General features: G+C 33.5%; 1 protein-coding gene across 4 annotated transcripts; it reads left to right on the top strand.

Moving 5' to 3' along the window:
- The first annotated feature begins 5517 nt into the window (after positions 1–5517).
- On the top strand, positions 5518–11882 carry FHIT (FRAGILE HISTIDINE TRIAD). Of its 4 annotated transcripts, XM_088869425.1 has the most exons (5): positions 5540–5900; positions 6327–6370; positions 6693–6819; positions 11349–11447; positions 11553–11882. In XM_088869425.1, exons 1-5 carry the CDS (start codon positions 5868–5870, stop codon positions 11667–11669), a joined length of 420 nt encoding a protein of 139 aa, XP_088725551.1. In that variant the 5' UTR covers positions 5540–5867; the 3' UTR covers positions 11670–11882. The 4 variants fall into 4 exon arrangements, with proteins under 4 accessions (XP_088725552.1, XP_020531859.1, XP_088725551.1 ...); XM_088869426.1 differs by lacking the exon at positions 6693–6819 and having other exon boundaries at positions 5518–5900; positions 11557–11882; XM_020676200.2 differs by lacking the exon at positions 6693–6819 and having other exon boundaries at positions 5537–5900.
- Positions 11883–12579: the final 697 nt, after the last annotated feature.

Here is a 12579-nt window from a genome sequence, read left to right as displayed (position 1 = left end):
ATTTTGGTCATTTTTATTGAAAATATTTCTTTTTATATTTTTCGCTAGTGCGAGATTAATAGAGGATTGGGCGGACAAAATTTGGTGTCAAAATAGTTTATATAAAAAAAAAACTTAAAAATAAAATAGTGTAGAGGCGTAACATTGTAATTGGGGCAATCTTAGCCCTCCATTCAGATTGGACGGTTGGATAAAAGGAAGTATATAAGTTTTATGTTGTAGTGGAAGTATAAAAAGCTTACCCATTAGTAATTACTATGAACGCTACACACTACACATGTTCTGCAGCGTTCATGTACTATATACAGGTGAAGCATCTTTTGTACATTATTGAGATGAGCGGCAGGGATGAAGCACATATTTCATATATAAATGGGGGAAAGGGAAATGGAAGCCTTTTTTTTTTGCATCATCTATTTTCAAGATGGACGGTAGAGAAGAGTTGTGGATAAAAAATGGTGATTACATTCATTTGCGATGAATATTAGATACATGTGCCTTTAGATAATATATACAATATGATTATTTATCTTCGGTAAAAAGATGTCACAATTCCTCTCAGCCATTGGACGTGAAATCATGTGCCTAGAAGTATATTGGCTCAAAGTCCTAAAGAAGAATATGGAAAAAAAAAACATATACCCAAAAAAAGAAGAAGGGTGGATTGAAATAAACTTGTTCTTTGAGCAATCCAAGGGATTATTAGGGATAGTAGAGGTGGTTTATTGATGAAATTTTTTTGGACGTATTGGAATTGCTATAGCTAATGAGGCAAAATGTAGGGTTCCACTGCTGGATGTTAAAGTAGCAAGTGGTTTAATAAGCCTACTGTTATTGAAGGGGATTCTATGAATATTGCGAAGTGGATTAAAGGGGAAACTGATTATCCCTGGGGTTTACATAGCTTAATTAGAGAGGTGATTGATGTTTGTAAGAGTTTGGAGGTTCAGATTGTTCATGTTTATAGAGAGAGCAATATGGAGGCTGATGCTCTAGCTAAAGCTGGAGTAAGTGCTTCGAGTCTAACCATAGTTCTAGATTGCTAAGCTCTTGTCTGTAATTATTATTATTATTATTTGCCCATTATCCTAAGATTGTGCAGGTTGTAATATTGTAATTTAATATTAATATAGATGTTAATGTTTTACATAAAAAAGGTATACCAAAAAAAAAAAAATTTGTCTAAATTTTCATCCAACCAAGCAACATGAGGAGATGCTTCAGCAGATGTTGTAACTCTTAATAAAAAGCTTATATGAGTGTGAGGCTCTAAACAATCAAATTAGGGTGAATCTCAAAAATTTCATTAGAAGAGGCTGTTTGGATGCCCAAATATCGTCAAATTGATCATGTCAACTTCAAGATGAATGGACATGAGAAAAAGAAATAGATTTCAAGTTTTATAAATAGTGCATCTTGTAATACATTTTTTGACCGTTAATTTTCAATATTTTAAGTTTTCATAGATATGCTGATCTACACGATTCTCGATTTTTGAAGTTTTAACTTTCATAATTAAAGATGATTCTCGACACTATCTGAAGGTGCGCTTTACTTTGATTGTTTAGAGCCTCGGCACTATTTCCTACCTCTGAATCTTTAGTTGTGAATGATGAAAGAAAGACTAATGTGATCTTTCTGGGGAATTTTTTTTTTTTTTTTTCTTCTTTTCACCCCTTTTTTTTATTTTCTTTTTTTTGGGCAAATATCACTTACAAGTAGTGTTATTACAATAATTATTGCTTCAAAGAAAATAAAATTAATAAATCGAATATCTTAAAAACCTTGATGCCATTAAACCAATTTTCTTTAAACAAATAAAATATCTACAATTCTTATGCTTGGGAATATAAAACTAATATAATTAAATATAGCACGAAAAAAAAAAAAAAAATGCCGGAGATTACCTCAACCGGGCTTATTACACCCCACACTGAGTCACCAACATCTGATGGTGCGGGATCAACTGTTTAGCTTCAATCTTGAACCAGGAAAACAATTTTCAGCCAAACTGAGTATTCACCCTTAAATCTCTACAAACTCTAATCCCCAAATTTTTCTTGGCTTACCCTAATTTTCCAACCCTTGGTATTTTTAAAGCATGAGAGAGAAAGTGAGAAACCTAGGGTTGGGGTGTGCCCCCCTAGAGGCTTAGGAGAGAGAGGGTTAAAGAGAGAAAGTTCGAGAGAGAGAGTGTGTCCTTTTAGAGGCATAAGAGCGAGGGTTAAAGAGATAAAGTTCGAGAGAGAGACCCAGAGGAGAGAGAGTAGGGCGTGCCCCTATAGGAGAGAGAGGAGAGAGAGAGAGAGTTGTGGGAGAGAGAAAAGTGTAGAGAATAGGGAGATGGTGCACCCCTATTTATAGAGAAAAATTAGGTATAGGGTTTCTTAAGGTTTTTCATAGTTTGCATATTTCTTGAGATTGAATATGGACCGTTGATCAATATAACTTGTGGGGTGACAGATCTGAGCCATCCATTCCATAGATGAGTCATTAATATTATGGAAGTTGTTGGACCATTATCCCCCTTTCCTTAAACCATTTTCCCATTAATATATTTAAATAAATTGTATCTTATTTAAATATTATTCATTCCATAAAATAACATATTATTTCCCATACTATTCAAAGATTTCAATAATTAGGATAAGATGTGGTCAATCTTTTTCATATCTAATATTAGATCACATGACACAAGATACATTTCCTAAATTTGAATAACTTGACAACAAAACAAACAACCAAGAGGTGGGTTGGGTGGCACGTGTGGGCCCCACCCACATGGTACATGGTGGGCCCATGTGAACTATGGATCCCCCATGATATTTAACAAATTAATTTTTAAAATATTAATTGAATTTTATACTTTTGTAAAATCAATGATTTTATTTTTATAAGTCCAAAAAATTATAAGTAAAATATCAAAAGACTCATAAAAATTCAAATAATAATTCGAAAGTAATTTCTATCATAAAACAAACATAATTAAATTTATATGATGAAAAATGAATCCATATGATTTAGGAATTGAATTAACAATCATGAGGCACTCCACCTTCAACTGTAAACTACATATCACACTTGCTTTATCAGACCGATCTAGTGTTTCCCATGACCCACAGTCCAAGCAGGGGCTTATTAGCGGGTCACCAAAGTCTGGCCGATGAGCTAAAGGGTCGCAATCCCAGTCTGTGGATTTCAGGTCATCTGATAGAGACGAGTCAAGGTCACCAAGACCTTATGCGACCACAACTCTATGGTGCATAAGAGTATCTCTCACACATACATATGCTTCACCCCAAAAGGTGCATTTGCATGCCATGTGATGAATCATGAATGAGGTTTTGGCTTCCATCTATATAGGCCTACCATCACACACAAGAGTCACACAGTCCCTCGGCTCATTCATCCAGGCATAAGCTCCGACCTCATCAAGGGATAACCTAGAACCCTTATCGGTTTGTTTTCTATGCCCAGATACCTTGAGTTTTCTAACCGACTGGTCTAGATCGTCAAACACAACCTGGTATTAGTAAACATCGTTTGCTTAATATGGTCCATGAGGGACCACACTCCCATTGAGTTCATGTTCCACTATATTATTTCATTTTATAAACATTCAGTAGGCATTTAAAGGCCACATAAACCCAACAAATGAGTCATTTTCCTTCTGACTCTATAATTTTTTTAAGAAATTTGGAAGAATATTTTTTCTAGAACATATAGATGTTAACTTTTTGGAGTAATTTTTTTGGAATATGTTTATGCTGATGAAAACTTTGAGTAATTTTTTTATTAAATCAAGAACATGATTTAATCACATTCTTAGCTTATCTTTAAACTGAATCTAAAGATTTCATATGGATGATATGAATGGAAGTTTCAAAAAAAATTGAAAAATGGCGTCATTAAAATTAAAACAACAAAGAAGTTTTATTTCATAATATATTTAGAAAAACTTGGAGTATTTTTTTAATTTAAAAAACCATAGATATATTTTTGAAAATTTTGAGTTTTACTCAGAGATTTATTAACTATAGTATAAGTTCGATGATCCAAATTAAAAAAAAAAAATCAGAAAAAAAAAACAAGCATTATATGTAAAAAATTTATTGTTTAATAAATCATGAGTTAAGAGACCCTTAAAATTTGCACATATATTCCAAATAAAAACAATAAAATAATTCTACACAATAATGTGTTGGCAAAAATTAAGGGGTGTAGTTTGTATAAGGTTGAGGCTCTAAAAAATCAAAGCAAGGCGTAAAGATGATTTTTCGGTAGGAAAAATTATTGTGATGGCCTAAAAATTTATTTTCATGTGGAATTATAAAATTTTAAGCTTCAACAATAGTGTAGATAGAGTAAATCTACAAAATATTGAAAACGAATGGTATAGATAATGCATTACAAGATGTATTATTTTCCATATTAGGAAAATATACGATTAGACCATTTACCTTTGATATAAGGTCGTCATAATTAATCTTGACCATTGGATTTGAAATTGGGTGGCTGCATTAATTTCATTGACCAAGTTCAAAATTCAAAAGAAATTTTTTCGTACTTTGTGACCCACCCAAGCTATCAGATTTCACATCAGATGATTGTAAGTCATTATGACTTCCTTTACAAAAAGTAAATGGTCTCATTTTATATAATCCCTTTCATATTTGACATCCAAACAACATATCTTAGTGAATTTTTAGGATGCACTTTAATTTAATTGTTTACGGCCTCAACCTTATATAATTTTTTTTTTTAGGTGAATCATATAAGCTTTTTGCAACTATAAGAGTCTTATATAACACGGCTCACTAAGGTCATCTTAGCAAGGGTGAGGTTTGTATAAGTTTGACTTCTTATAATGTGCACCTATAAAAAGTTACTTAGAAATGTCATTTTGGTATTGAAAACCTTATCATGGTTTCAAAATCTCCTTTATCCTCATTTATAAAATTTAAAATTTCAAAAACCGTACAGATCGAACAGATCAATTAACACTTAAAGATGGACGGTCCAAATAACTTGTTACAATATGTATTATTTTATGGATTTGGAATTCTTTTTGTACTTCATATTCATTTATTTCAAGATCGAGATGATCAATTGGAGGGTTCTCGCATGTCACTCTCCAGTGTAGGATTTTTGTGGTGTACATTTCTTTTTTTTTTCTTTATTCACTACATGATTTTTGAGGTGTATCATTGTTTTTCTTTTTTTTGGGTAATTTAGTGGGGAAGACAGGCCCTATTTGTTTTTTTCAGTTTCTTAATCCACTATAAGATTTTTGAGGTGTACCATTTTTTTTTTTTTTTTTTTTGTTTGGGTAAACCTTAGCCGTTTTTTCAAATAGACTATGGGAGTTACATTTTGAAGGTATTAATTAGGGGTGTCAATAGTAGGAATGGATAATATGTCGAAACTAGATGCGGGGATGCTACCACCACGACCCAATCTCTTTCCTAGGTGCACCTTTCTTCAATAGTATAAGGTTGCAACCTTATATAAACCTTTGGGGCCAAATCTTTTATAACCCAAACTGAAAAATGAAACCGAATTTCTAAGGGATCAATAACACTAAATTCCATAAATGACTATTAAACCCCTGGATTTCAAATAGGGACTCTGGTTTCTCCCCTTATAAAGGCGCCAAAAACCCTAAATCACGCTTCAAAAATCAACCATTTGCAGCTTAAATTCGGCCGCCGAAAATTTACCTGATTGAACTATAGTTTTAAATTGTCAGGGTTTTTTTCCTGTGTTAATTCCTCTATTGATCCGTATAAATATGGAAGCAGAATATTATACATTTGGACCGTATAAAATACACGAGAAGGAGGTCTTTTACACTTCCCAATTGTCCTATGCTCTCGTTAATCTCAGGCCTCTTTTACCTGGTATGTAAATTTATCTTTTGCTCTTATTTTAAAAAAAAATTCATCAGTTTTTTGTAACTATTCGAGAACTTTGTAATGGGTCCCTACATTAATAATAGCAATTTGATGTTTGGTAGCTTGTTAAGTTGTACTTCTTATTATTCTTTGAAGATGGGGTGATTTAGTGAGTGAATTATTTGTTTTTTAATTCCTATTCAAGCCTGGTTTTTCTTATTTTGATGACGTTGCTTTGATCCTGCATCAATATTTTTTATTTTTATTTCCATTTTTTCTAGGGTTAATCACCATAAAATCTGAATCATGCATTACAAGAGACTGATGGAGTGATGGGGTCTTATCATATTTTTTGTATATGTTGAGTTTTTGGAAGTATGGGTTTTTTTATTTTCTTGCCATCCAGCCTGATTTTCGGTTTTATTTTGGCAGGTCATATCCTTTTCTTTCAGGACATATCTCATCAGCTCATGGAAGTATGAAATCACATAATTATGGAAGACCCATTTTTTTTTTTGTTTTGTTTTTGAATTTCTTTTAAATTTCATGTATATTGTATATTCGTATCTTTCTGATGGTCTAGTACTAATACCCTAAATATTTTTTTCGTAAGGCATAGATGATAGTTAACAATAATTTTCAGTAATATAGTTAATTCCTTCACAATATACATGTTCACAAAACAATGTATTGGTTCTGGTTCTTACTACAAATTTCAACATGGAAAAACATTTATTGGTAATGCGTTGTCCTTTGGTATCCTTAATGCATAATATTACATGTGCTTGTATGTCCAAGGCGTGAAGTCAAGCGCTTTGTAGATCTTACTGTTGAAGAAACCAGTGACCTATGGCTTACTGCTCAAAAAGTGGGTGCTCGACTCGAGGCTCACTATAATGCATCTTCACTCACTTTTGCAGTTCAAGTAAGCATTCACTCAAGGAGTTAGCAATCTATGCATTCATACATTTAACATATTATTACATGCTATATCAAAAACTGTTGGGGTGTTAACTGGAATGTGTTTTGTTGGAGGTTTCTCAATGAATATTTATTTAACATGTACAATTTGGTGTGGTCGATTTTTTTATTTGAAATGCACAACTACACTGACCAGATGAATGTGTATGAGAACTTTGTAACATGGAAGTGCTCCCATAGGAAGGTGGATTTAAGCGCATGATAAAGAATTTATGTCCATAGATAACAGAAGATGATTGGTTCCTATTTCTATAGGGGCATTGGCCAAATAAGTACATTTTGAGTTAATTCATTCCTATGTCAACCTTTGTCTAATTTGATTTTCCTTGCATCTTTTTGTCTATATGTTATAGCTGAGAGCATTGTGAGGAAAATGAACTATAACCTTTAGGAAAATGAACTATAACCTTACTTATGATCCATTGTGATTTTCTTCATGCTTTTTAGTGTCATTTCTGCATTGTTAGGGCTATCCATGTTCTTTTTGTTGGGATTTTAGAGAGGGTCTTGGCAGTTGAAACAATTGATATGGCCCCGATGGAAAATAGTTATTGGTTGTTGGTACCAGCTCAGTAGTTTGCTGCTCATAAATGGGAAAGCAGCCTCACAATAAATAAAAGAATCAGTTTAAGATGAAGCAGCTCTAAGGTCATGTTGACAATCTGTAGAAGACATAATAGCAGACATCGAAAGAAAGAAACCTGGCATATCGTATGTATTCTATATATATAAAGCCACAATTAAGGGTTGGACACATGGTAGTCAACGAGAGTAGCAAACTATGAACAGAGGGACTTCAGAGTAGTATATCTATTGAGGGCCATCCTACAAATGGGAGTCTGGGATAACCTACCTCCCAATCGAACTCAATATATGTTTTCTTTTGTAATAAAACCTTCATTAGTAATTGGCAATATATAGTATGAAGTCTCATTGGAAAAGGAAATTCTCCTTTAAATAAATACTTCAGAAATTCTCCTTTTAATAAGTGCTTTATCTTTATTTTAACCACTGAGAGTAGATATTCAGGATGTAACTAAAGAAAGATTCTCTCCTGTTTTTAGGATTATTAGTTCTATATATACACATGCTAATTTATTCTACAATATATATTAAGTCATAACTATGAGTGGGGCGGCAAGACATTCAACGAGAGTAGGACCCTACAAAGAGAGACACTTTATAGTAGAATACATATGGAGGGCATCCTTACAAAGTGCGAGTTTAGGGTGATCTACCTCCTAATCAATGTGAATATCTTTTTTTTTTTTGGGAGTAAAGAGAGATTCTATCTCATTTTGGGGATTATTAACACTGTATATACATACATTAATCATCATCATCATCAGAGTGTCATCCCAACTATTTGGGGTCGGCTACACAAATCTTATTATGCCGTTTTGCTCTATGAAGGCCATACCCTGAGTGAGAACATTAGTCGCCTTATCTTTTCTCATTACTTCCATCCATGTCCTTTTGGGATTCCCCTTTGCTTTTTTAGAGCCTTCCACTTGAACCAAATTGCACATCCAAACTGGTGTTGTATCGGGTTTATGCTGCACATGGCTAGCCCACCTAAGCCTATTGTCCCTCATCTTATTGCCTATTGGAGCTACTCCTAAATTCCCTCGAATGTAATGTCTTGCCACTCATCCATCTCAACATTCTCATCTCAGCTACACTGATCCTATGGTTATATTGTTTCTTGACCATCCAACATTCTGTCCCATAAAGCAAAACTAGTTTCACAATTCTCCTCTAGAACTTCCCTTTCAACTTCATTGGTATGTGGCGATCACATAACACTCCGGTTGCACATCTCTCCTTAGCTCATCCGGCTCTAATTCTATGTGCAACATCTTCTTCAAGCTCTCTATTTTCCTAGATTATCGACCAAAGATATTGAAAAGACTATCTTTTTGGCATTCCTTTTCCATCAATCTTAGTTGCTTCCTTGTTTCTACTCCTATTATTACTAAACTTGCATTTCATTTATTTTGTCTTAGTCCAATGCATTTTAAAACCTTTAGATTCTAGAGGATCCCTCTAAGGCTCTAACTTTGCATTGACGTCGCTTCTAGTTTCATCAATCAAAACTGTCATCAGTGAACAACATACACCGTGGTACTTCATCTTATAGATGCCTAATTAGCTCGTTTATAACTAAAACAAAGACATATGGGCTCAACGTTGACCCCTGATGTAGGCCTATTGTCATTGAAAACTCACTCGTTTCTCCACTAGTTGTCCACACACTAGTTAATCTATGCTACATATATTAAGTCATAGTTAAGGGTAGGGACATGTGGCATTTAATTCATAGTTAAGGGTAGGGACTGGTGGCATTCAATGGCGCGACTGGACCCTACGAAGAGAGAGCCTTTAAGGCAGGGGACCTATGAGGGGCGACCTAGAAAATGGGAGTTAGGGTAATGTAATTCCTAATCCAATTCAATTTATATCTCCTATAATAATGACATACATCAGTAATTTATTTGGAAATATATAATAAATGATTGAATAACGAAAGTCCCTTGTAACAATATGTTGACGTTATCCAAACTAAAAAGTAAATATTGTGGATGTAAGTAAAGAGAGATTCTCTCCTATTTTGAGGATTATTAACATTTTTTCAAAATATAATTCCTAATTTCCAAATTTTATGGAATTTTAGAAAAATAAATTATGCGTGAGTTTGTACTCAATAATAAAACGTGCATCATACGTGTTTCTTGCTAGTTAGGAAAGAATGCCAAGTAGCTTTGTGATATTTGGACTCATACGTATATTGGTACAGGTAGTGGGCTTGGGGCCTATGTTATATGAATATTGTGTCATGGACAAGGCAAAAGAATTTGAGCATATAGAAGCATTAGAGATTCTGTGGGGCATTAAATATTTTGTTTTAGGTGTAGGCAGATGTGCCTGGAGTCCTGTGCTCTACTGAAATCACCAATAAACCCCTTGACTACCAAAAACTAGCAGAAATGCTGGCAGATCCCCAAACATAACTGCATGCCAGTTTAAAGTTCAGACTGTATGCATTTTGTAATTTGTTTTTTGATAATGAATGTGCATTTTGTAGTTTGAAGAGGAAAAATGATTGACCTGGGAATTAAAAAGAAAAAAAAAAGCGAAATATGCAAAAGAAAGGTTGAGGCATTGAGCTAAAGTGTATTCTCCAGTTTTCTTATCATACTACTCATAGTAATTCTTGCCCTCATTTAAGTCAGCAGAAAGTGTGCCTGGTTCAACAAGCTCATGGAAACAATGGCAACTGGTGCTTCTTAGGCACATCTGATGCCTTTTCTAGAAATTTACCTCTTGCTTTCATTCTGGTGCTAGCAGTTCTAGTTGAAGAATGAAAGAGATTCAGCTTGATGTTTTTCCACTTTGATGATCATAATATTTAGCGTCAATTGTCTATGGTTTATTTAAAGCTTCAGAAAGAATGCCTGGTTTAATTAGCCAATGGAGACACTTAATACCTGATTGTTGGCCACTTCCTAGGTTATTTCTATTTGAAAATCTCCATCTGCTACATTCCGGGAAAAAACAGAACTCTTAATCTCTTGAGGAAACTACCTAAGTTGAGGTAACTGAGGCACATAGTGCACTTGTTAACAAGAAGAAGGCACATAATGCACTTATTAACAAGAAAGAAGGAACATGTGCACTTATTAACAAGAAAGTGTCACTGAGATACTGATTAAAGAAAAGACAATTGTAACTGTGATGGAAAGATATATATGCCTAGGGATTTAAATGTGTTCATTTATTTTTTTTGAATTGTAAGTGTGTTCATTTATTGTGAAGATGCATAAAATATATCTCTATTTCTTGTAGTACTTGTTGGTACCAAAGAGATAATAGCATCTTTCTTTCAATACTCCAAAGAACCACAAAACTTGGATTCTGTAACATTCAGAAAGAATCAACTTGTCTAACTTTGATCCATAGGAGCAATTAGTCTAATCGTTGTTTCAAATTGAAATGAATTTTATTTTTGGATAAAAGAAAAAAGGTCATGTTGTGATGAATAAAAATCAGATTCATTTTAAGATGTTAGGAACAAAAAATAGCGGACCAAATGTAAAAATAGATTCTGGGTATTATTTCCATAATGTCGGGAAAAGGATTCATACTAATCTGACCAATTTTAAAATTGAAAACCACCTAAGTAATTTTTTCTGTCAATGAGTCATAGGAAAGCAGGATAATGTATTTGATAGATAACCAGATGACCTTTTTTCCCTGAAAATTATTGGTATTTCTAACAGTTTACTGAAATAATCGAAACACAATATGAAAAGAAGGGACATATTGTCAAATTGATGAATGCATATTCATGGTGTATGAGCATATTTTTTTTCGACTACCATTGTAGAAGTAGATTTTGATAATTGCGGGATTATTGTCTTTTGTTTTGGTCATTTTTTACTAAAGTGCTACTATTTATTAATTGCAATGCAGGATGGACCACAAGCAGGACAAACAGTCCCACACATGCACGTACATATCCTTCCCAGGAAGGGTGGGGACTTCGAAAAAAATGATGAAATTTATGATGCTGTAAGTATTTGTATTTTCACCATCATTTTTTTCATTCCTTTCGAGTCTAAAAAGTACGTTTTCTTTGCTGATTCTTTTGGTATCTCATAATTTTTTTGCTTGCAGATAGATATGAAAGAGAAGGAATTGAAGAACAAGCTTGATTTGGACAAAGACAGAAAGGATCGAAGTTTGGAGGAAATGGCCCAGGAAGCTGATGAACTAAGAAAGCTTTTCTTGTAAGTTCCTACCAAATTGTTCCTGTTATAAGATCTAACACTCATTCGACTACTCTCCAAAGAGTTGTTTGCTTTGTGGAATTTAATATTTTGCATGGATCAATGGTTGTAATCTCCAGCTATGCAACCACATAATTCAATTGTAAAATGGAGGTGAGATGACTTATTGTTCTTCAAATGATTGCGCATATATTTATTCCAGTTTCCTAGTTTGTTCTTTTGGGTTTGTATCTCGAAGGCTTTTCTGGTTGCCCCTTATTTTCACTGATCTAAAGATTCTATTACTCTCTCTCTCTCTCTCTCTCTCTCTCTCTCTCTCACACACAGATGCTATTATGATTTATCATTCATGTTCTCTTGGCATCTTCTAGTCTCTGAATATTTGTTATCTTTTTGTCTGTTCTACATTGTTAGTAATTTTGCCCTTATTGTTATGTTTTAACTGTTAAGTGTTTTTTGTTACACTTTCCTTCCTTTTATCTCATAAAGTAGGGGTTATCAACACCCCCCACTTCTCTCTCTCTCTCTAGCTAAGATGTTAGTACGAATTATAGTTTCATCTAACGTTTGCATCTTCATTGACTGTGAAGATTTTTAGAGGTTTTGTTTATTTTCATTTTATTTCTTGTTATGCCTTATTTTCTTTGTCGCTTAAAATAAGGATTGTCATCTCTCTCTTACGAAGATGCTTTTATGATTCATCATTATAATTTCTTAGCATCTTCAAAATCTGTGAAGATTTTTAACCTTTTTGCTGTTCTCCATTTTATCTGTTTTGTCCTTATTGTTAATGTTCTAACTGTTTCTTTTGTTTTCTTTACCATCATGATTTGTGTTCTTTCTTTCTGAATTTCATTTGTTTGAATATTATTTGTTTAGTTTGCTTTTGTAATTTCCCTATTTTCCTCCCTATC

This window comes from Amborella trichopoda, chromosome 6 (assembly GCF_054954075.1).
Source record: "Amborella trichopoda isolate Santa Cruz 75 chromosome 6, AtrichopodaSantaCruz75HAP2 v2.0, whole genome shotgun sequence".
Classification (NCBI taxonomy): Eukaryota; Viridiplantae; Streptophyta; class Magnoliopsida; order Amborellales; family Amborellaceae; genus Amborella; species Amborella trichopoda.
This window is presented reverse-complemented; position numbering and strand designations above follow the sequence as displayed.